Source organism: Schistocerca nitens, chromosome 1, assembly GCF_023898315.1.
Source record: "Schistocerca nitens isolate TAMUIC-IGC-003100 chromosome 1, iqSchNite1.1, whole genome shotgun sequence".
NCBI classification, from domain to species: Eukaryota; Metazoa; Arthropoda; class Insecta; order Orthoptera; family Acrididae; genus Schistocerca; species Schistocerca nitens.
Window position 1 is genome coordinate 1,110,053,910 of NC_064614.1, and position 26,536 is coordinate 1,110,080,445.

The 26,536-nt window shown below is 41.9% G+C and overlaps 1 protein-coding gene across 1 annotated transcript in view; it reads right to left on the minus strand.

The window, feature by feature from the left end:
* The window catches only part of LOC126198979 (uncharacterized), a 201,036-nt gene that overhangs the window by 32,585 nt on the left and 141,915 nt on the right, over positions 1-26,536 (minus strand). The window contains exons 11-13 of the mRNA XM_049935649.1: positions 23,611-23,730; positions 19,727-19,865; positions 8,522-8,640 (exon numbers count right to left, since the gene is read on the minus strand). Coding sequence (XP_049791606.1) covers positions 8,522-8,640; positions 19,727-19,865; positions 23,611-23,730 — 378 coding nt within the window. The remainder of the gene's footprint in view (positions 1-8,521; positions 8,641-19,726; positions 19,866-23,610; positions 23,731-26,536) is intronic.

Here is a 26,536-nt window from a genome sequence, read left to right on the forward strand (position 1 = left end):
TTCTTCTGCTGCTGATGATGCGCTTCTCCAGTTTCTGGCGTCTTACTGTTTCACCCCCATGGGCGACCACAGCCCGGCTGAGCTCTTACATGGCCGACAGCCCCGCACGCTACTTCATCTTCTGCGGCCTTCCACCTCACGGCCGTGGGTGCCTTCACTTGGCCGGTTCACTGCCGACGACCTCGTCTGGGTACGGGGATATGGCAGGCGGCCAAAATGGAGCCCAGGCCGCATCTTACGACACCGTGGCAGACGCCTGTATGAAGTCCAGACGGACACGGGTGTTGCAGTGCGTCATTTGGACCAGCTTCGGCCTCGTGTGCCGACAACACCTGTTCCGAATGCCGCTACACGACCTTCGGCTCTACCTGACGCTCGGGACCTTGGCATCTCTCAATACTCACAACGCAGCCCTCTCACTGTCATCGCGATGCCAGCACAAGAACGAACGCCACCAGGAGACGTGCCCATGCAGGAACCAGATGACTATCCTCTGTCGGAGCAACTCTACTCGCCTCCTTATACTACGGACGCGAACACATCACCCATTTCTCCTGTTATAATTACCAGACTTGCCGCAACGGGCAGATTGGTGCACGGGTCTCCAGCAGATTCGACCCCTACGTCTCCTGTCATCTCGACCCGTTATCATCGAGGACACTTCCGTCCGTACGGGAAGCCTCCTCCTCGAGACTTTACGGCGAGTCAAACAACGCCTATGGACGTTAGCTGTCTCCAGGACACCTCCATCACGACCAGTGCAACAATTTCAAAGGGGGGGAAAGTGTTGTGACTCGCCGATCATTCAAAGCGCCGCCGTGCAATTACGCGCGTCCTCTACGTGCAGCGCTGTCTGCCAGCCATGCAGCAGCTGCGCCACCTAAGCGGCCAGCCGAGCAGCGCCGCTAGACTGGGACTCAATGCTCATTCTAATGCTAATGTGTACACATGTCTTGCTTGTCAACTTACTCTGTGACTTAAATGTGTTGTCTCGTTCTGAAATATATGTGTTAAACTTGACGTTATAACAGTTAGCCTGCTGAAACAATTACCACAGCACTGTTTTGACAAATAATCATTAGCTAGCGTAATGTGATATGTTACGTTATGCATTTGGTATAATTTATTTGATTAGCCTACCAGATATCACAGATGTTAAAAAATGTATTTTTGACTCGTGTTTGTAATCTTTTTTCCATAACTTGCTATTGAATCTCAAAGTTGAAATTCATACTCAAGTTTGATATCATAAAGGTCTATTAACTGTGAAATTTTCAGATTTTCATCTGGTCCCCCAACAAAGATATTGCAGGCCACAAAATGGAAAAATTAAAAACAATCAATTTTTTTAAATAGTGTATTTTTTTAAGTGTAAGTTGCTCACCATTGATACTCTACAAAAAGTAACTATACTACACACTGTAATAGCAGAAAAAATATTAAAGCTAAGAAATTAATCTTTCTTTGGAAAACTACTGTTCAAAAATTGAGTTTTTTTAATTTGTGGCTGAGAACTTTGAACTATTAAAATATATTAAAGAATACATTCAGCTAAGTGATAATGATGTTAATTTGTAGCCCAGAGTGTGCTGAACTAAATGCATTTCATCTGAAAGGCTTAGGGCAATCCACTACTGAATAATTATTAAAAATGTAGATGCTGGCAAATACGAAAAAATGCATACAGCCTGGTACAAATATGGCCGCCATTTCAAAATAATAAACAATAAATTTTTTAAAAGAATATTTTTGTGACTACTAAACATTGGGGAATTCACTCAGCAAATATAAAATTTTTCTGAGATGGTCAAGCAACCAGTGCTGGACCACTTTGTATGGATTGACCCACATCTGTGAAGATTTTCTCTTACTTTCCATTTCTGTGCCATGCACCTTTTGCTTATTCTATTCTCTAGTGAGCTATTTATAAACTGTGTAACAATACTAATGAAGTAAATCATACATCAGTATCACAACTTTATCCTATGGTTTGTGTCTTTTGTCTTTCCATCATGTGATGCTGCCTCAAAGTAGAGTAGGACAGCACTGAGATACCACAGATGCAAGATACATCATTTGCCATGACCAAGACTGCTATACCACTCCTTGTCTGTCAAAATTCAGCCAGCATAATAGAAGAGGATTTACCGAAGATAACTGTCAGAATCAGTGTAAGGCATACTGCTTGAACATACTGGGTATTAGGCAATTGTGATGGGGGAAAGTATTAAGGTGTATTATACAGTTGAATTAAGGGACCCAGGTTGTAGCTGGTACGGTGGCTGTGGTTAAATAAATATGACAGTAGTATTGTAGATCTCACACAGCACAATATGCTGGACAGGTCTCTTGGGGATGAGAGGTGAAGTTTAGAGTTTAAGCGATGGTTCTACGGATATTATGATCAGAAGTGCAACTGTACTGACTTTAATGTGGGTTTCTTTCTGTAACAGTTCATGTTGAGTTCTTCTTTGCAAACTTGTGTGCTTGTTTCAAGCTGTAGTAATAAGGTATCACAGGCTACCACTATCATGTCTCCACCTTGGGCATGGGATAATCAGGTTGGTGAGGATGAGTGGAACATTGTTGAGCTAGGTTTCAAGTCAAGGACAATATTACATGGTTTTGATAGAGAGTGTACCAATGTAGGATACCTCTACATCTACATCTACATCTACATCCATACTCCGCAAGCCACCTGACGGTGTGTGGCGGAGGGTACCCTGAGTACCTCTATCAGTTCTCCCTTCTATTCCAGTCTCGTATCGTTCGTGGAAAGAAGGATTGTCGGTATGCTTCTGTGTGGGCTCTAATCTCTCTGATTTTATCCTCATGGTCTCTTCGTGAGATATACGTAGGAGGGAGCAATATACTGCTTGACTCTTCGGTGAAGGTATGTTCTCGAAACTTTAACAAAAGCCCGTACCGAGCTACTGAGCGTCTCTCCCGCAGAGTCTTCCACTGGAGTTTATCTATCATCTCCGTAACGCTTTCGCGATTACTAAATGATCCTGTAACGAAGCGCGCTGCTCTCCGTTGGATCTTCTCTATCTCTTCTATCAACCCTATCTGGTACGGATCCCACACTGCTGAGCAGTATTCAAGCAGTGAGCGAACAAGCGTACTGTAACCTACTTCCTTTGTTTTCGGATTGTATTTCCTTAGGATTCTTCCAATGAATCTCAGTCTGGCATCTGCTTTACCGACGATCAACTTTATATGATCATTCCATTTTAAATCACTCCTAATGCCTACTCCCAGATAATTTATGGAATTAACTGCTTCCAGTTGCTGACCTGCTATTTTGTAGCTAAATGATAAGGGATCTATCTTTCTATGTATTCGCAGCACATTACACTTGTCTACATTGAGATTCAATTGCCATTCCCTGCACCATGCGTCAATTCGCTGCAGATCCTCCTGCATTTCAGTACAATTTTCCATTGTTACAACCTCTCGATACACCACAGCATCATCTGCAAAAAGCCTCAGTGAACTTCCGATGTCATCCACAAGGTCATTTATGTATATTGTGAATAGCAACGGTCCTATAACACTACCCTGTGGCACACCTGAAATCACTCTTACTTAGGAAGACTTCTCTCCATTGAGAATGACATGCTGCGTTCTGTTATCTAGGAACTCTTCAATCCAATCACACAATTGGTCTGATAGTCCATATGCTCTTACTTTGTTCATTAAACGACTGTGGGGAACTGTATCGAACGCCTTGCGGAAGTCAAGAAACACAGCATCTACCTGTGAACCCGTGTCAATGGCCCTCTGAGTCTCGTGGACGAATAGCGCGAGCTGGGTTTCGCACGACCGTCTTTTTCGAAACCCATGCTGATTCCTACAGAGTAGATTTCTAGTCTCCAGAAAAGTCATAAACCCCTACTCCGACAAGACAGTTTGACAGACACCCCGCAGGGACAAGTAACCATATACTGTAAGAGTGTTGCACACTCCTCAGTGAGACAGCACAGAGAATATAGCGGGAAGCAGTAGGGAAAATACATAGAAGTGGACTTAAGCATGTATAATATGAACAAAAGTAAAAAAGTGATAACACGTGTCAGCTAACCCAGTAACTGTTAGAACGTCTAGTGCTAGTTTCAAGGGACAGCTAGAGACTGAAACCTTATACAATGTGAAAATATTTTAAGTGTATCTGGTTATCTATTTCAGCTACTGATGTATTACAAAAGAATTCTTAAGGATGTTGTGAGCCAAAGACTAACATAATGCATCCAAAATGAACTATAAAGAATCAATTAGTTCCAGGTATAGCACCAAAGAGAATGCGGAGGCACAAATTCTTCGATGTGGGGAGGGCTGCAATGGTGCAGGCCTAAGCGAGAGGGCTCGATGCCATAAAGCCACTTGCAGCAATACAGTGGCACATCACTGTGCCACAGCAGCCACTGGGCAATGCCACCTGCCTGACAGTCAGTGCCTGGCTAATTACTGAAACTATGGACACTTTGGCACACGGCATACATAACATCTGCAGCATCGATACCACAAAAACCTGCTTTGGTGCTTAAAAATAGTGGCTGTTTGGCCTGGCAGGTCGTCGATTGAACCAGCAAGTCATCGAGTCTGCATCCATCAGTGTCAGCTTCCATTGTGAGGTCATTCTACTTCATCCTCTTGACAGGACCACTGCCAGCAGCCCGATGGACCAAAGGTTGAGCTGAAGCCTTCTGGGCCTCTGAGCAACTGGGCCACCTGTCAGTGGATCACCGCTAACCAGATGGCTCATACTTAGCAAGCCATGTCAGCATGCTGTGTCAGCCCTAATGTAGCTCGGCCAAAAATGTCGACTACATGAGGTAACATTGTGCCTGAGCAAAGCTGAGTGTTGTACTTGCCAGTGACAGACAACAACGCTTTGCCGCTGGGTCAACGGGTCGAGGCCCACCTTGTAATGCTGCCAGATGTCACCTTTAGCTTTTAAACCAACTACTGGGGTAATAAAGTGAATGCACCTTCTTCAACTGACTTCTGGCTCGCCTCGAATTACTGTCCCCCAGCAGAACGCACCCCACACTCTACAGAAAGAAAACAATATTCCTAACTTTCAGGACTATTCATCTGTTCCTCACGAAAGGTTGTTAGGGATGACAGGTCATAAAACCAAAGGTTAAGACGTGCATACCTACTGCGTAGCAGAAGGGAGGCACAGATGAATGAAAAAGTGTTGGAGAGATTAGGAGACAAAATACAGTAAATTAGTAAACATTGTACATAAAGCAACACTGTCTGAATCACAACTTCTTTTATTACTGACTACAGTTTTAATCTGCACTGCATATCAATTCAGGTCTGGCACTATAAAGTACACTTTGTCAGTGGCAGTACAGACTGAAACCGGAACTCAGTAATAAAGGAGCTGTGGTCCAGATAGTGATTGTTTAGTTATTATAAAAAAGAGGTCAAAGTTTCTAGACACAACGTCAATTATATATATAGTAAGCATCATGCCAGTTTCGGATCAAAGGTGATAGAAGGGATAGTGTAAGAAGTGAAGAAAGCATAAAAGCAGAATGCTGAAGATTAGGTTAAAACATGACATACATCTTTCTGCAGTCTTTGGGACTCAACAACAGAAGAGGAAGCACCAAATTAATTATGTAGAAGGGTATAGACACACAATTAATTCTGGCAAAATGAAAAGCAGAAATAACAATGCTATCAAGAAACAAAAGGAAAGGGTAAAGGAGAGAAACAGAAAACTGAAAATAAATTCATAACTAAGAAATCAATAGTGATAACCATATCACAATGGGGTGTGGGGATGGCTAATGGAGATTCAAGTCCAATAGCTGTAGGATGACAGGGTAAGAAGATATGTTAGAAAGCAGGTTCATGGGAACTCGTGTTAGACAAAAGAATGGTCCATGTGCTTTAGCAGGCACACAGGTCTTTCATGTCAAATCATAAAGAATAAGTAAATGGATTGTGCATAACCCAAGACAGAATGACCTTCTGCATTCATGTATGTATCCGGTCAGTTGTTTGAACACTGCTTCTTACTACCCTATGATAATTTTACACTTTGAACTGATTTAGAACTTTTACATCCTCATTTATTCATGCCTGTACACCTTTTGCCACCTGGTCACTTGCACACATGCACGTGAGCACACCTGTGCTGGCTAGATGCACAATGCCAGGATTCCTCTTCAGCAGGTGGACAGAGGTGGAGTGGGTATAGGAAGGGAGAGATGGGTGGTAGGAAGAGGAGTTGAGGTGAGTAGTTGGTGGCTTGGAGGGAGGCTGCCGGATTGCTAGCTGGGAAAGCAGGTGGGAGGGTGGCAAGTGAACAGCCTAGCCATGTGATGCAAGCGTGTCAGAGCCAGTTGGCAGCAGTTCCTGGTGATGGTGACGTGGAAGCATGAAATGGAGGGGATGATAGGACAGATAAAGGGGAAACAATTGGGTGGACACTGGGTTACCTGAGACTGCGATCTCCAGGGTTACAGAAGCAAAGGATGTTTTGTAAGGATAATTCCCACCTCCATAGTTCAGAGGAGCTGGTGGTGGAGGGAAGCATCCAGATGGCTATGTTTGTGGTAGCCATTGAAATTGAGCACACTGAGTTCAGCTGCACGTTGCCCCTCCGTGTGGTCAACTCTGTTCTTGGCGACAGAGTTGTTTGCCATACTGATATGACAAGTTAAGTCCCATGGTTCTCAGAGCCATTTGATATGAAAAGTTGTGCAGTGACTGCAGCATAGTTGGTATTTGACACAGCTGCTTTCACATGTGGCCCCCTACCTCTGATGAGGTAGGATAAGCCTGTGACAAGACTGGAGGAGGAAGTGCTGGATGGTTGGATTGGTCAGGTCTTGCACCTGGGTCTTCCACAGAGATGTGATCCCTGTGGCAAGGGATTGGAAGTGAGAGTGGTGTAGGGATGGACTAGGGTGTTGTGCAGGTTGAGTGGGCGACAGAACACCCCTTTAGGAGAGGTGGGAAGATCTTGTGTAGGATGGCTCTCACTTCAGAGCTTTCGTACAAGAATTTCATTTTTAGAGGCATTTAGTCCCTGTAAAGTTTATTTTTTATTTGCTTCTTCTGGAGGAATCTGTTTAGGACATAATCTTGTTGTTCTCAAAAGATTCTACTAATATATGACCTCTATCATTCAGCCTACTTGCATTACAGTCCCAGAATAATGTGAGATTTGGTGACATCGATCAGTTTCCACAATCCTTTATGGACGTCTTTTATCTCACCTCAGAAAGTGAGCATCTTGGTGTACTTGAATGATTTCCATTTACTTCTTATTCCGTTTTAATAATTTTTTAGGTTACCAACAATTGCAAGATGTAAATGCCTGAATTGGATATCAGGATCTATAATGAGTTCTTAATCCTGACCAACATATAATTCAGTGATCTCCACCAGTTACTTAGATGGGTCAACTTATGCAGTACATACAAGGCATAAATGGTAACTGTTCATAACCTACCGCAGTAGTGTAAGGCAAATCAAAAGAACAATCTGATATATGATATTGGTGGTCTATTAAGTCAGCTAAGGCATGCATTCACAAATTGTAAAACTGACTTTTGTGTAAATGTTACTTTACAATTTTGTGAATTTTAAAGGTGTAAAATTTTAAACAATTTCATCATTTTGTTTCTTTGGCATTTTCATGACAAGATGAGTGTGTTTCTAAGGGTTAAGTTTTGATCAAACTGGAAATGTAATTAGTTTTTGAATAGCATGTTCAAAAGTTTTTTTCATTTCATTATCCTCACAGGAAATGTTAACTTATTAATGCTGGCCAACGCCAGTGGCATAAGAGACTAAGAGGATATCAAAAATCTATCACTGCGCACGTGCATTCTAGCTTCAGTGGCTTTGTAGGGCAATTTGAGGTTGTTTCTCACCTTGATAAACCACAAGTTTTATATCAAATTGTTCATTTCAACTTTCACTATGCACTATCATGCGTTGTAGTCAGTTATCATTTACACCCTATATGTGATAGATTATTATGACAAACTAAATGTTACAATATGGGGTAACAGTGTAGAGATACGGATCCAGCACAGTCAGTTAATTTGAAAGCCTCTTAAGGATCAAAATAACATGAATACATTAGTAAAGCCAAGAGCTACTTGAAGAATGTGGAGCACAAAACAAAGGCAAATACGCAGCACTAGCAAACAATAATAAATGTTTCCCGAATAAAATTTTCATTCTGCAGCAGAGTACACACTGATATGAAACTACCTGGCAGATTAAAACTGCACGCAAGACCGAGACTCGAACTTGGGACCTTTGCCTTTTGCAGGCAAGTGATCTACCGACTGAGCTACCCAAGCATGACTCACGATCCATCCTCACAGTTTTACTCTGCCAGCAAGTTACAACAATATAAGCATCATGTTCACAATAAATTGACAGCACTAATTTGCTATGAGAAAAACATAATGTAGACAGTCCATGGATATGCAAATTACACAGAATGCAATACTACAAATTCAAAAAACTGTAGACATACCGTGAACTCGTATACACATATTTTTCCATTACTTGTGCCACAGTAAATAAGGGATGAGTCTAGAAGTGTACAGTACACTGATCCACTCATATTGAGACTCACAGTTCTCATTAAGAGACCTGAAATAAAATTGACACATATCACTTATGCTGTAGTGTGTAAAATATTTTAATAGAAGGGACGAGTTTGTCTGCAATGTGGGAAAAGATAGACTGCGACTTACTGTAAAGAAGACACGTTAAGTTGGTGACAGACACAACTCAGAGGCATTTACACAAAGCTTTCTGCCACAGCATTTATCAGCAAAAGAGAAACAGAGAAACAACCCACCATTCATACACACAAACAAGAACACCTCACGCACATATGACCACCATCTCCAACAGCTAAAGTCAGACTCTATAAGTGTCTTTTAATGTGCCTGTATGCAGCTTAACGTGTCTTCTTTACGGTAAGTAGCCAAACTATCTTTTCCCACATTGTTGATATTCCTCCACTGATATTCCACTGTTTGGAGGAGTTTGTCTGTCATACATAAGGGATTTTGAACACCATCTGGTAGACGTATCTGCATAAAACAGAAGTCAATATTTAAACTTATCTAACTGCTAAAATTTTTTTAGAAAAGCAATGAAATCTCTAAGTTCTCAAATTTATGTGTAGAAATGAAACCTTAAGTTGTTGTTTAATTTATTATTTATTGTGTTGCTGGTTTCAGTCAACGGGAATTATCCAACACAAATTTTTGCTGACAGCAAGAGTTACATCAAAAAACACAATGTCGAAAATATAATACTTAAAAATAATGCAACAACAAAGAAAACAAACATCAACCCACTACGTAAAAAGGGAGGCAAACAAAAGTCAACAATTACAGAGGAGCGTCACATCTGCAAGTGACATACAAAATATTGTCGCAGAAGAAGCTGAGTAGCACCGTGGTGTAGTGGTTATGATACTAAACTGTTGCATGGAGGGTCGTGAGTTCAAAACTCCCTTGGACTATACAATTTTAATTTCTATATTCGGTTTGAGTACATTCTAGAAGTATCTACAAATGTCAAGAATCATTGCACTGGAATGTTCTGTAGCTGTATATATACTGTATGTGTTCTGGCCCAAGGCAGTTCACTACGCACTCTTGTATGTGCAAGTGCTGAATAAAGTGAAGTTAGTGTTCGTCATTCATCTAATTACACCTTCTTCTATGTGACATTATTCTGGTGGAGACGCTCAGTATTGGAACTTGTGATTGCGCACATTATCGACGACACAGTTGCTCCCATCAGGCCACGACAGAGCAGCCATTTACGTGGCAAGAAACCTGAGTTCGAGCCATATTCAAAAGATTGCAATCTACCAGAGACAGAAGAAGAAGATGACGTTACTATGACAGCAACTGTGTGCCACCACATGAGACATCCTTCTGGGTTCTCTGGTGACAATGGCCAAGATCCAAACGAGTGGCAGAAGGTATATGATCGTGTAGCCAAATTTAACAAATGGGATGACACCCTGTGTTTGGCTAACATATTTTTCTACTTGTAGGGCACTGCCAGGCAATGGTATGAGAACAATGAGGAGAAGTTCACAAGCTGGGAAGTATTCCATGCGGAACTTCACAAGTATTTCGGCAACACACGACGACAGAAGTGCAAGGCTGAAGATAAATTAAAGTGCAGGGATCAGCGTCCAGGAGAAACTACAGCATGCTACATTCAAGACATCTTGGAGCTGTGTGGATCCTAGAATGAAAGAGGAAGATAAGGTTGCACATCTCATGAAGGGTGTTGCCGAGGACATGTATCAAGCCCTACTCCTGAAGGAGGTTTCGACAGCAGACGACTTCATAAAATGGTGCCAGTATATCAAGACAATGCATTAAAAAAGAATTACACACAAGAAGTTTGAATGGCTTCCAAACGTCGTATCGATGTCTGTGATGCAGGAAGCAACTGATTTCACAAGTGTTCTTCACCAGATAGTGAGAGACGAAGTTCAGAAGGCACTTAGATTGCACAGCGAGCAAAAAACCGAGACACTCCAAGAGGTCACAAGGGAGGACTTGGAACAGACATTGAACCCAATCTGTCGGCCTTCATTTCCCTTTAAAACAGTGAAAAAGTTGAGATCCAGGTGGATTTACGTTCCTACAATGCCACATGAGGAACATGTCTGGGAACCAAGGAAGACTGACGTCTGGAGAACCCAGGGTAACCAATCAGTATGTTTCCACTGTGGACGACCGCGACATGTGGTGTGCTATTGTCAAGAAAGGTGGCGGATAAATGATGACGCCTGCACCAGAAGACAGCAGACCGATCTTATCAGACGCCAACTCTGGGACGACGAAGATGAACAAGAAGATGTGGGTGCAGGGCGACGTAGGTCACCATCGCCGCAAGCTAGCCACTGGAGAGGATGCTTCCCAACACACCAATAAAGGTCTCCATCGCTGTTTACAAGCTCCAGCCGATCACCTAGCCACTGCAACCTGGAAAATGAAAGGGTGCGACCTTTCTTGGAGGTGAGGCCGCCGAAGCGAAAAATCCTCCGCTGTCAATCACTACAAAAATGATATGAAAGTACATCGATATCCTAATGGATGGCCGACCAGCCCAAGCTCTTGTAGACTCTGGATCATCATATTCAGTCATTTCAGAGAAGTACCGTTACCAATTACAGAAAACCGTAATCATTGGGGGGGGGGGGGGGGGGGGGGACGCTCTCTGCTGAAGGTGGCTAATGGGAAATATGTAAAACCTACAGGAAGATGTACCATTCGTGTGGGTATAAGTGGCCATACACAGCCCTTAGAATTTTCATCATCTTACAAGAGTGTAGTAATGACGTCATTCTCAGATGGGACTTTTTGTAAGCTTCTCAGTCTATTATAGATTGTGGTTACTCGAATATTATGCTAGACAAGACGAGATACTGTGGACAGGAAGATGCGCATCCGAGTGTGTGGAGACTGTGTGCAGGATGAAATGATCATTCCTGCAGTCAACGCTAGAAAGGTCATGCCATACATCAACCCATGGATCTTGTAGTGGAATGAAAGAGAAGCATACCACTGAAGAATAACTTGGTCATCCCAGCCTCTGTTGTCTCATTTTAAGAATGGATTCAGTGAATTGGGGATAGTTAACTGTCGCCAAGAACCGCAGATCATTCCAAGACGCATGTGCGTAGCAAACGCTGAGCTGTTAATTGAAGAACAGCTGAGCGTCATACAAACATCCCATGCTGAGTCTGTGGGCGAAATTACCACTATCACTATGAGACAAGATCTTCTAGCTTGACTATCACCAGATCTCTCTGAGGAACGACAGAAGAAGCTACTTGCCATTTTTCAAGAGTTCTCAGAATGCTTCAATCCACAGGTGAAGAGCAAATCAGCCAAATCGACAGTGAAGCACTGAATTAACACTGGAGACCATCAACCAATAAGCCAGAGAGCATACCATGTGTCAGCAACGGAACGTCGAATAATTCACAGTAGATGAGGCTGATCGTGAGAAAGCTGCATTCATCACCCCTGTGGGCCTGTATGAGTTTAAGGTATTGCCGTTTGGTTTGTGTAATGCACCACCAGCAACTTTTGAACGGATGATGGATAATCTTCTACATCACCTGAAGTGGACGATGTGTCTTTGTTATTTAGATGACATTATAGTGTTATCACAGGCATTTGATAAGCAAATAAAAAGACTGAGGGTCGTTCTTAAGTGTCACCAACAAGGCGGACTGAAACGTAATCAAAGAAAGTGTCTCTTTGGAGCAAAAGAAATCAAAATACTTGGACACCTTGTGTCAAACGAAAGTGTGCATCCAGACCCAGAAAAGGTGAGATCTGTAACGGAATTTACTATTCCTAAAAGTATTAGAGATGTGAGAAGCTTCCTCGGATTATGTTCTTATTACCGTTGTTTTATCAAAGACTTTTGTATCAAAGCCAGGCCACTCAAAGAGTTGTTAAAAGCTGATGCTAAATTTATCTGGGGTGGTGCTCAACAAGATTTTTCAATGTGCTGCATAAAGCTCTGACAGCTGACCCTGTACTTGGCCTGTATGATGAGAAATCACCTACAGAACTACATACAGATGCCAGTGGGCATGGGATCGGTACTGTTCTGGTGCAAATTTCGAATGGAAAAGAGAAGGTTATAGTCTATGCCTTTAGAGCACTTACAAAAGCCGAGAGAAACTACTCAACTACAGAAAGAGAATGTCTTGCTGTGATCTGGCCATGTGCTAACTTTGACATTATCTCTATGAAAGACCATTCACAGTTGTTACAGACCATCAATCACCTTGTTGGTTGACAGGTTTTAAAGATCCAACAGGACGACTCGCAAGGTGGGCACTATGTCTTCAAGAGTACGACATCGCCATAGTGTACAAAACTGGAAGAAAAAACCAAGATGCCGACTGTCTCTCAAAAAGCCCTGTGCAAGACCACCCAGGCTTTGATGAAGATAGTGACTGTCTCGCTACATTCCAGGATCTCTCTGCTGAGCAGGAGAAGGACGCCAAGATATCTCAAATTATGCTTGCCTTAAATGGGTCAGAGGATGTGAAAGGACAATTTAAGGTAGTTAATGGATTACTTTGCAAGAAAAACTTTGATCCGTAAGGAAAGAAGTGGCTACCAGTGATTCCTAAGCACATGCGCTTAGATATTCTACAGAAATTCCAAGAAACACCTGATGCCGGACATTTAGGATTTATTAAGACCTACGATAGAATCCACAGGAGATTTTTCTGGCCAGGTTTATTTAGGAGTGTCCGTCACTATGCATCACATTGTAGAGAGTGCCAGGGGAGAAAAGCAGTTCCTCAGAAACCACCTGGCTGACTCATACCAATTCCACCAGCCGATATGTCTTTCCAGCGTGTTGGGATTGACCTCCTCGGACGATTTCCAATATCTGCCAGTGGCAATAGATGGATTATTGTTTGCACTGATTATTTGACACGCTACGCCATTATAAAAGCCATGAAAAAACCTGACGCATCCAAGGTAGTCAAATTCATCATGAAAGACATTGTATTAAAACACGGTGCCCCAAGGTCGTTAATTAAAGGTCAAGGGAAAGTTTTTCAATCGAATCTTGTGACAGAGATAAACTGTCGGTGCAACATCACTCATCACATGACGACTGCCTACCATCCGCGAACTAACGGGCTTACTGAACGCCTTAATAACACCTTGGCCGACATGCTATCAATGTTCGTCAATGTTAAGCAGAGCAACTGGGATGAGATGCTACCTTTCGTGAAATTTGCCTGCAACACCGCCAAACAAGACAGCACAGGATTTACGCCACTTTTCCTGGTGCATGGGTGTGAGGCGACTACGACGATGGACACTGTGTTTCCATTACATCCTGATGATGTGGACGATGACTACACTGGCCAGGTGTTAACCAGAGCTGAGGAACCTCAGCAGTTTGACTCCACATGCTGCAGGCTCAAGAAAATGATCGCTGAAGGTATGACATGAGCCACCGCCCTGTTGTCTACCAACCTGGTGACCTCGTCTGGATCTTCACTCCTGTTCGGAAGGTTGGTGTCTCTGTGAAGCTCGTCAGGTGCTACTTTGGATCTTATAAGGTTGTAAGACAGTTGTCTGATGTTACTTATGAAGTTGAAGATTTCGACCCCAACGCAAGACGACGAAAGATCAGAGATACGGTCCATGTCCTTCGAATGAAGCCCTACAAGGATCTTGCCAGGGTAAACTCGAAGCTCCAGCGGCAGGCAACAAGCAGAAAGATGACAAAGAGCGTAGCGGCAAAAGAAGTTCTAAGAAGATCACCGCCAGGGCGAGCATCAGTTATCGGGAGTCAGAGTATGCAGGACCGATGACTTGTTCCCGGACTAGGAGGACGTAACACCGAGACGCTGTTCTCCTAAGGAGGGAGCAATGTCGCAGAAGAAGCTGAGTAGCACCATGGTGTAGTGGTTATGATACTAAACTGTTGCATGGTGTGCCATGAGTTCAAAATTCACCTGGACTGTACAATTTTAATTTCTATATTCGGTTCGAGTACATTCTAGAAGTATCCACAAATGTCACGAATCATTGTACTGGAATGTTCTGTAGCTGAATGTGTTCTGACCAGAGGCAGTTCGCTCCGCACTCTTGTATGTGCAAGTGCTGAATAAACCTTCATTAAGTGAAGTTAAGTGATGGTCATTCATCTAATTACACATTCTTCTATGTGACATTATTATCGGAAATTCTCCTGCAAAGAATGGTAGCAACTTTAGACAAACAATTGGGAGAATATCAAGGAGGTTTTCAAAAGGGAAAATCTGCACAGAACAGACTTTAAACCTAAAATCGATAATTCACTACAGAATGCTAACCAGAAACCTATAACAGAATCCTTTATTAATTTCAAAAAACCATTTGATTAAGTTGACAGAGAGACAATAGAAAAAATCATTAAAAAATTTAGTGTTGCAGCAAAATTAGCAAACATTATTAATGAAACTCTAACAAAGACAATTTCTGGAGTTAAATTTATGGGAGAATTATCCCAGCCATTTAAAATGAAAACTGGTGTTAGACAAGGGGAGAGTTCATCAACTTTGCTGTTTAACAGTGTTCTAGAAAACATTGTAAGCATCTGGAGTTTGGAGCTCAAGGATCACAAAATTGAAACAATAATTCTAGGATGGAAATAAATGGAATTAAGGTAAACTGCCTGGCTCTTGAAGAAGATTTTGCAATACTTTTAGAAAATCTGACAGATGCAGTTATTCAAATAAATCTTCTCAAAGAAAAAGCAAATAGAACTGGTCTCAAAATTTCAGCTGAAAAAACAAAATTCATGGCAAACATAAAAAATATACTAAAATTCATGGAAAAACAAATACATAAAATAGTGAGTAAGTAAATTCAAAATCTTGGATAAACTATACAACAGAATAGACTAGAAAAATCTGCAGTAAATGTAAGGCCTAACAAAATGGAAAGAGCATATGGTTTACAAAGAATATTTAGAACAATTAATGCATATCTAGAAAAACTAAACTAAAACACTTTACTGTAGATATACAACCACAATGTTTATATGGACGTGAATGTCTAACAATGAACTATAAGCTGCAGAGAATAGAGGCTCTTGAAAGATGGATAGTTAGACCAATGATGGGTGCAATGCAAACTACAGATGGCTGTAAAATGAGAGGTAATGAGGAGATCTACAGCACTATAGAGAAAATACCAGAAGTAAAAAAGATTAATCTTTTTTTTGGACACCTCTACCGAATGAACGAGAATAGGTTCAAAAACAAATATTCCTGTATTTCTGGAAGAAGAAATCGACAACAACATGGATTAGGGAAACAAGGAAAGATCTAGAAAGGAACAACATCAAGGAATAGGAAATGGCACACAGGAATCTTTTGAAAAATAAAATATTAAATTATGAGAAATAAGAAATCAGGAACAACATGGACAGAAGAAAGAAAAAGAACATGGGAAGAAATGAAAGAGTTCTAGAAAAACAGAAAACAATGAGAAAAGAAGCAGAACTGAAGTTATTATGTGTTCCTTATTGGTCAATACGAGGGGGAAAAGAAGTCATGCAGAGTACGGTGTTACACGAAGTTATTTCTACAATTAATAAAAACTGTAGAACACAATAAAACAAAACACATTTAAATTCCATTAATTAATTATTCAAAATCACACATGGAAGTTTGATAAATTGCACAAATGAACCTTCAGAGGTCATGTTTCAGATATGATTGACACCAACAGATAAAATATGAGACTGAAAGCCTCAAAAAGCCCTGAAGTTTCAAGTGAGGGATTAAAAAACTTACATGAAAGGAAAGAAAAATGATGGTGATCATTCCTGGAGAAAAACTTCAGTCGGTCTCTGACTCACCTGTGAGTACTGTGGACAATGTATGAATACTGTAGTGCTGTCCCAGGATGTTGTAGTGGCAGCAAAGAAAAGACTAATATGCATTAGTGACCATGGCTTTGACAGTTGATAACAAAAGAGCTAAATGAAGGTGAATGAAATGGATGGATGTGGAACCACAACGATTGGAACAAAGAATATGCCATTTGTAGCAGTCAATGGTGCAAAGTATTGGACTGGTCACTGTAATTTCACTTCTAAAAACTGGAATATTGATATTCGGCAAAGGTAAATGAAAATAAATGTGTGGGAGAAAGAGCTGAAAGCTAATCTCAAATTCTTTTCCTTCTCACTTTTTTTAACACTTAGTTTTTCCATGATCATTTCCTTTCTCTGTTTCTTCTTTATTGGCCAAGACCTTTTTTTATGAATGACAGTTGATTTCTATCTGTTGATATTCCACGTCCAGTACAATTTCCTCCTCCCCCAACACACTAACTACTAAACTAATAAACTGTTGATATTCCACGTCCACTGACAGTGAAATGGAGGGGTTGTAAGATGCCGAATGCCACTCTTGTAACAGAAATCTTCCAAATTCTGATACACAAATTACAGGCCTAGGTCCTCACAAGCACATACAATAGTCCTTCCATGGAGAACAGATATTTGAAAAACCCGAGAGCTTGAAGGTGGAAGACAGGATAATATGCAAGACAGAGATTACTACTAAAACATCTTGCATGAGCTAATAAGAGTGAAAAGCTAAAGACAGAGGTGAGAGGGTGATGGTGAAAAATAGACAAGTCAGGAAATAAAAGATGTAGAAAGCTGAAAAGGAGTGAAGAAATGGGTAGTTAATGTGAATAAATGCTGATACAGATGGAATTAATGTAAATTAAGGCCAGGTGGGTGGCAAGAACCATGGACATGTTATAGTGCTAGTTCCCACCTGCGGAATTCTGAGAAACTGGTGTCTGGGGTAAGAATCCAGATGGCGCGTGTGGTGAAACAGGCACCGAAGTCATGACTATCATATTGTACAACATGCTCTGCAACGAGATATTGCATGTTGCTTGTATACACCCTCTGCCTATGCCCATTCATCCTGACTGATAACTGGATGGTAGTCATCCCGATGTAAAATGCTGAATAAAATTTACTTAACAGCTGGTATATGACGTGATGCTTCACAGGTGCCTCTTCCTTTGATAGTATATGTTTTGTCAGATACCAGGCTGGAATAGGTGGTGGTAGGAGGGCGCACAGGGCAAGTCTTACACTGAGGACAGTCACGGGTGTAGGAGCCATATGGTAGGGAGATGGGTGCAAAAGGAGCACAGGGTCTGACAAGGATATTGCAGAGATCGGAAGACAACGAATAGAATTCTATGTGTGGTGGGCAAAATCTGACACAGAATGGATCTCATTTCAGGGCATGATTTTAGGAAGTCATGATCTTGTCAAAGTAGCTGATTGATACATTCAAGACCAGGACAATACTGGGTGACAAGTGGTGTGCTCTGAAGTTGTATTTTGGATGGATCAGCAGTAGCAGGATTGGATGTGATGGCCCAGGAAATCTGCTTTTGAACTATGCTGTTTGGATAATTATGTCCAGTGAAGGCTGAAGTGAGAGTGGTGGTGTATTGCCGTAAAGAGTCTGCATCCAAACAAATACGTTTGCCTCACATGCCAAGGCTGCATGGGAAGGAACCGTTTGACACGGAAAGGATGGCAATTGTCAAAATGTAAGCACTGTTGTTTATTGGTAGGTTTAATGTGGACGGAAGTGTGTAGCTGGCCTTCAGTGAGGACAAGATCAACATCAAGGAAAGTGACATGGGATTCGGAATAGGACCATGTGAAATTTAATTGGAAGCAGATATTTACAGATTTACAGTCAGGCCATGACTTCCAAAAATTGTGTCCTGAAGTGAGATCCATTCTGTCTGAGCTCTTGCCCACCAAACTAAAAGTAGCTTTCCGTTGCCCTCCCAAATTCCGCAATATATTCTTGATAAACCCTACGCTCCTTCTGCACCCATTTCCCTATGCTATGACTCCTACCCTGTGGCCGTCCCCGCTGCAAGACTTGCCCTGTGCACCCTTCTACCACGACCTGTGCCAGCCCTTAACTGGCAAAACATATACTATCAGAAGGAGAGCCAGCTGTGAAACCAGCTGTTACGTAAACACTGTTCGGCCTTTTACACTGGTATCACCACCACCAAATTATCAATTAGGATAAATAGGCATAGGCAGAGGGTGTATACTAGCAACACACAATATCCTGTTGCAGACCATGCTCTACAACACGACAAGCATAACCTCGGTGCCTATTTCATGACAAGCACCATCTGGATTCTTCCCCCAGACACCAGTTTCTTAGAACTCCGCAGGTGGGAACTAGCACAACAACAAGCCATTGGTTCTCACCACCCACCTGGCCTTAATTTATGTTAATTTCGCCTGTCTCAGCATTTCTTTACAGTAATTACTCTTTTCTTCACTCCGTTTTAGTTTCCTACATCTTTCACTGTCTAAACTGTCTATTTCTCACTGCCCCCTCCCTCCCACCTCTTGTCACATACAGTGCACTTAGCTTTTCACTCTAACCAGTGCACAACGTTTAAGCAGTAATCTCTGTCTTGCATATCACCCTGTCTTCCACCTTTAATCTCTTAGGTTTTCAAATCTCATCCGGTGCAGTCCCCGACAATCGGTCTTTCCTTCTCATCTCTCTTGGTAAGTCTCCCCTGACCTGAGTTTCTGGGTGACTTCTAAACTGTACCCCTTTCCTTAAATCTCTTCAGTCCTTTTCCTTTGCCCCTCTTCCTTCCCCTTCAACTCTTCCACCAGAAGAAGAAGCCACCAGCTCCAAAACCTTGTGAAAGTTAAATCCCTTTGTGTGTCTGCTCCCCTGCCTCCGCTTGTGAGTAGATATTTTTATCTGTCCATTTACATTATATTACCAATAATTGATAATCTCCACTTTCTGCTACACACAATCAGAAGTTTTCCCAAATTCAGCTCTGTCATTAACTAAAATAAGATATTCTTTTATTATATTCCTCAGCCTTCATTATTACACAAGGTCTCTGTGTACCCCTTAGGCAATATGCCTAATCTGTATTAAATGAGATACGATAGTTTATTACCATCAGGATACCACATTACCCTCTGCCAAGACAAAAAAAATAATGAAGAAATACAAAATATCTCTCTCAGTCAGTCATGGGAAAAGTACTATGCAATATACACAGATTGAATTCTCATATTATAAAACAATTATGATAAATTGTACGTCATTTACCTGTTTTTGCATCCCTTATAGTGAGAGGCTGATTACGACAGGATACTAAAAGAACCTGTCTGGGACCCTCCTTGGCAGTCTTCAATGAAAGGATGGCTTCATCAGTACATGATAGCCTCGGATTCAAAAGCTGACGTGTCTACAAAAAATTATAGTGGTCAACAAAGTATTAAATGTAAAATTATAAGTACAAATATACAAAAATATCACATAATTCAAAGTTTTTGCAAGCTGAAATGTAACATCCAGCTGAGCACCAATCTCTATAAATCTATAAATATTTACCATCTACATCTACTTTCAAAAATCTATAGGGTGGCAATGGTTGTGCATCAAAAGCCTCCTACAAATCTCCTTTGAACAGGGGAAATAACAAAACAACTATGTAGATTAAGACTCACAGACAACTGATTTATGTATTTGTTTTTCCTATTGATTTCTCACAAGAGGAAAAAACTTAAAAGTGAACAGACTGCTGGAATGAGAGTGCTGATTTTTGTTTCTTTCTGTACTGCTGAACATCCCTTGATCTATGATCCTAGATAATCTTTTGTCCCAAACTTTGAATAGTCCTCCTCTCCTCCAATCCTTACCCTCATAATTATTCTATATGTGTGGTACCAATCACAGACAAATCTAAAAGTAAGTGCACAAAAATTATGAAAACAATGTTGAGAAAAAGATAGAGAAGTGATTGAAATAATGGAAAATCCAATTGTGAGATAAATGCAAAAACTGTGTGAAGTATCCCTATAAGAAATAGTGGTGAGGTTTCAGAATCTTATGTATGGCCACACCACCTGTGTACAAAAGAAATAACATTTAAAAATTGACTCTTGCAATAAGAATACGTAGTAACACAACTGCAGAAACTTTCAATATTCTTTATAAGCCATAAGAAGTGATGCCATAAAAGATGCATCATCCACACCACAGAGGAAAACAGTTTTGCATAATCAGAGCTTTTATCAGTATATCTAAGGTATGTCATAAGCCATATTCAATATTTGTGATGACAATATCAATAGTCACAGTGAGCAAAAACTAAACAATCAACATCTGATCTATTCTGAACAGTTGTTGAATTTCACATTATTAATTTAAATCTGCACAAACCTCTATTTATGTTACATTAGTATTCGAAGGACAATTTTCAGTGCATAGGAATTAACCTGAGTTCAGTAAGATTACTATTCTCTAGTTGGCCGTGGTGTAGTCCAATATAAATGTATTAAATCAGGTGACTAATCCGTCCATTTTGAAACACATTTTACAATCATTATTCTTTATTTTGACCTGCAATTAAAGCTGTAGAGTGGACTAGCGTTTAATGACATTAGGGGAAAAAGTCACTTCTGTACACTGCTAATGTGTTCTTTGACTACTGTCCCATAGTTCCCACAGAAAGGTACCATGCCACTACCCTAGGAGTGGAATTCCTGAATGATGAGGGTCTTCCATACAATGCATGAGGATGGCAGTGTTTGAAGTGCTCAAGTTGAAGACAAATCAAGCAATGGAAAAACCATGATGGGATAATATTATGAAAAGGATAGATTACTACTCACCATATGCCCTACCCTCTCTCCACCTCATCCCTGTATGTTCCCACAAGCAGCACTTTACCATCCTCCACTCCTACCCTGATATTCCTCCCCCTCCCTGCCCCAGTCTCCTCCTTACCCCCACCACCCAGACTGCTTCTACTATCATGTGCTGCTGCTCGCAGCCCGGCCTCAGCAGGCAGAGACTGTGGTCATGTGTGTGTGTGTGTGTGTGTGTGTGTGTGTGTGTGTGTGTGTGTCCAATGGCGTTTTTGACCGAAAGTTAACTTCTTTGACAGTCTTTCTGTTGTGCCTATTTGTGACTCAGCATCTCCACTAAAAATGAAGACATTCCTACAACATGAAAGAAGCTGAGGAAATTATACACAAGGCGTATTAGAGCTCAAGTACGTTGATCCCTAATCTTTCTTTGCCAATTGGAATTTCTAACCACACTGCTTCCATCAACCACCAATAATAATTGCATTTCAGCAGTAGCCACCCTATTCTCATCAGACAGACTTCCTCTACAGATCTGGTATCTATGGACACTGCATATGCAAGGATAGTAGTCTTTCAAGGATAGTAGTCTTTCTATCTGAGTTTGTTGAAACTCTTGTGAAGCCTTCAGTTAGAGGAACCTCCCCCCCCCCTCCCCCCATGCACACACACTACCATATCACTCCCCTAGACATATTGCCCCACGTTTCAGGCACCCACTGAACAATCACCAACTCTTATTTCTACACAGTACAATCCTAGAACTAAACTGCAGAACTTTGCACTCTCCTTAGCTTTGATTTACTTTCACTGTAACCTAAAATGATGCCCTTTCTCAGAACTATACACACTCAAGGTGGCATTCCAGCTTTGCTATCTTGGTCGAATCTTTAGCCACCCCATGTCTGACAAGAGATACACCTGTCAATCAGACAAGTACTCAGACCGCACCCCCTCCTTTCACTCCAATGTGACAGGCATTTCTTAACCAAACTGATACATAAAGATGCTGCTCCATCAACTTAGTTACATATTTATGTACGAAATATCCCAATTCTTTGTAAGTGATAGCACGGGCACAGCTCAGCAGTCACATGTGCATGCACAGCTATGACAGCCCTTTGATAAGTCAAAGCCTTATGATGTAAACTGTCACACCTTCAACTACGCCACATGCTGGTGCCATTGATGGAATGTAACCTACAAGGTAACAGTATCCCTTAATGCTGTGACCATGGTAGACTCTAAGTACACCTGAATTATTTTAGAAGGTGTATTTCATGTAGGCTAGCCTCTGAAACTTCCCAGCTGATTAAAAATACATCAGACAAAGACTCAAACCCAGACCTTTATCAGTCACAAGACAAATAAGCCAGACAAATGATCTGCCTTTACCTCTCTTCTACCTCTGAAACTTCAAAGACATTCTCCTGCATACATTACGGTACTAGCTTTTCTGGAGGAAAGAATTTTGTAGCACAATGGTCTATCCACAATCTAGGGGAGTGCTTTCAGAATGACTCTTTCAGTAACACTGAAATTTGGAAAATGGGAAAGAAGGAGAAGCGGAAGGGAAGCTGTGCGGGCAAGTTATGAGTCATCCCCAGTTTTAATTTGCCACTAAGTTTCATACCAGTGCACACTAAGTTGCAGAGGAATCACTGATTAGGCATACAGATTAAAGGAACACATTAACCATCATACAATAAAACTCTTTTATTGAAGCAATTTTGTATCGTGAACATTTTTAATTTTATGTTTACAATTTAAAAATTACCAGCTTTGTACCATCATTTAGTTAACTGTAGCCTTCAGTCAGAGGGCAGATATGTTCACACCATGAGGCTCTATCTTCTCTTGTTGAGTTGATGAGTTACTATGTAACATATTCAATAGTGAGCAGCTGCGTATAGATGTTTGAGCAGTAAACTAGTTTAATAGTATTTGACACTTGTCTTTTTCTTTATTTTTAAACACAATGTCTGATGACAGCTTACTAAGAAATCAAAACAGGTTGTGATGCTATTTTTGTAGCTCGTGGCTGAGAAATTCTATAAGTGACTCATATTCGATTAGCATCTGTGATTCAAGTTTCAACTGGAGATCACTCTTCTTGAGGAGTTCCAAAAGTTCGTAAGCTACTCTTATCATGTTACTACTCTTATTTATATGCCTACCTGGCATTCAGCATCTGCGTTATACAGTGAGTATTTTTATGCATCCCATTGTTTATTTTTTCAGTCACATACACAATAAATACACAGCATTTATATGATTATATTGCAGTATTTTATACTGTATTGGAAATTGATGAGATGTTATGCATGCAATTCTACTTACTTCAATATTGAATACTGCAATTGTTCCATCCCTGTTCCCCATGTAAACATTACCCCAATTTTGGTCTATGCACTGTATTGGAGCACCAACATCTATTGCCTCGAAGATATGGGTTCCAGACTGAAAATTAAAAGTTCATTTTAAACACTGTATGAAAGTTCCTGAACAATGTAAATACTTGTGGATTAAGGGAGAACACTCAACAAAAAGCAGAAGTGTTGAGCTGTCATAGGCCTATGTGAATGAAAGAGCGCTTGCTAGCTTTCAGAGTCATCATTTGACGAGCTAGATTGTAGTGGGATAAATAAAATGAGAGGGAAGCAGAAGGCAGGGACAGGGACTGGGGGTTGGGTGGCTATTGTCTCAGAAGGAGGCAGCCAATTAGCCAGCTAGGAATGTAGAAGGGAGGGGAGGCAGGTATATGGGCTGGCACAGTTGTAGCAGATGGTAGGAAGTGGCACATTGAAGATAAGATGGGGACATAAATTGGGAGGTAGTGGCAGGATGGAGGAAGGGGAAACAGTTGGGTGGAGAGTGCAGGCATAGTAGGCTACCTGATACTGAGGCCAGGATGGAGGAAGGTGAAACTGTTGGATGGAAAGGAAAGGTGTAACAAGGTGCAGTGGGTTAGCTGAAATTGAGGGCAGACGACGGAGTGGAGAACAATGTAAGAATAACTGCCATCTGCATATTTCAGAGAAGCTGGTGCTGGTGGGGGGGGGGGGGTCCAGATGGCTTGGGTTGTTGTGAAGCTGCCAGTGAGATTCTGCATTTTGTGCTCAGTTGTAGGTTGTGCCACCGGGTGGCCCACTCTGTTCTTGGCAACTGTTTGGCGGTGGCCACTCATCCTAGTGGACAACTGGGTGGTAGTCAAACTGACATAGAAAGATGTGCAGCGTTCGTAACAGAGTTGGTATATGACATGGCTGCTTCTAAAGGTGGCCCAGCCTCTGATGGGGTAGGATAAATCTTGGTATAAGAAGTGCTGGATGAGTGGACAGAGCAGGTTTTGCACCTGGGGCACAGGGATATAATTCATGTTACAAGGGGTTGGTAATGGGACTGCATGGTGGGGGGTGGGGGGTGGAGGTTGTGGGAGTTGGAGTGGGTGTGGCATAGGGACGAACTGGTATGTTGTGTAGCTCCGATGGGCAATGGAACACCAGTTTAAGGAGGGATGGGACAGATCTTAGGTAGGATGTTCTTCTTTCTGGACAAGATGAGTGATAATCAAAGCTCTGGAGAAGAAGATGGTTTTGGTATTCCAGTACAGGATGATACTGGGTGACAAGGGTGCCACACTCCTTTGTAACTGATTCTTTGGCATGGTGAAGGACTGGAGGTGTTTGAGGATATGATAGAGGAAATCTGTTTGTGGACTAGGTTTGGAGGTATTGCCTTCAAGAGGTCTTCAGCATAGCAGGCAAGGGAGTTATTGTCATTGCAGATAGCGTCGTCCACAAGTGGCTACGCTGCATGGGAGAGATTTTTTGGTGTGGAAAAGGAAGTAGCTGTGGAAATGCAGGTACTGTTGGTGGTTAGAGGGTTCAATATGGGCAGGTGTGTGAATGGAGCCATCAATGAGGTGGCGGTCGAAGTCCATGAAGGTCGTGTGTTGGGTAGAGGAGGACGAGGTGAAGCGGATGGAAGAGTAGGTATTGAGGTTGTGAAGGAATGCACATAGGGTGTCTTGGTCCTGGGTCCAGTTCAAATGGTACAAATGGCTCTGAGCACTATGGGACTTAACTTCTGAGGTCATCAGTCCTCTAGAACTTAGAACTACTTAAACCTAACTAACCTAAGGACATCACACACATCCATGCCCGAGGAAGGATTCGAACCTGCGACCGTACCAGTCGCGTGGTTCCAGACTGTAGCGCCTAGAACCGCTCAGCCACCCAGGCCGGTCTGGGCTCAGTTTACAAAGATATCAATGAACCTGAACCCAACTAGGTGTTGGAAGTTTTGGGAGGCAATGAAGGTTTCCTATGGATGGCCCGTAAAAAGGTCGGCATAGAAGAGTGCAACACATGTGCCTGTGGCTGTTCCATGGATTCGTCTGTAAATCTTTCCTTCAAAGCCAAAGTAGCTGTTTGTCAGGACAGGGTTGGTAATGTGTGTAAGGAATGAGGTTGTGAGTTTGGAGCCTGGATGACCATTGGGAGAGGTAGCGCTCGATAGTGGCAAGGCAATGGCATTGATGGATGTTGGTGTACAGGGAGACGGCATCAACATTGACTGGAGGTGTTGGTCAACAAGAACAAAATTTTTTTCACTGGCAGCACAAGTCAGCTACAATGGAGCAACCAGGATGGTTGGGTTTGTGGATTTTTGGGGGCCATGTAGAAGGTGGATGTGTGGGGTGTCATAGGAGGGAGGAGGGAGATGGATTCAGGAGAGATGTTCTGGGAAGGGCCTATAGATTTCAGTACAAATTGGAGGTTATGTTGGGACTTACAGCATGGGATCACTCTAGCTGAGCCTGTAGGTGGAGGAGTAGAAAGCGTCATCCTCCAGTGGAACTGCGGCGGTTTTTTCTCTCACCTGGCTGAGTTACGTCAACTTTAAAGAGTTACACCTTCTTTTTGCATTGTCCTTCAGGAAACCTGGTTTCCTGCAATGCGGAGCCCCACCCTTCATGGCTATCGGGGTACTACAAAAACTGTCCTGCCTGTGACAGACCATCAGGTGTAGTTCGCATCTTTGTCCTTACCTCTGTCTGTTGCGAACCTGTGCCCCTTCAAACACCTTTAGGAGCTGTGGCTGTCAGGGTGAAGACTATGCAGGAAATCGCCATCTGTAACGTCTACCTCCCTCAAGATGGTGACGCGCCACCCCATGTATTGGTTGCACTCATTTCACAACTCTCTCCACCTGTTCCCCTCAGGGTGATTCTAACACTCATAATCCTTTGTGAGATGGAGCC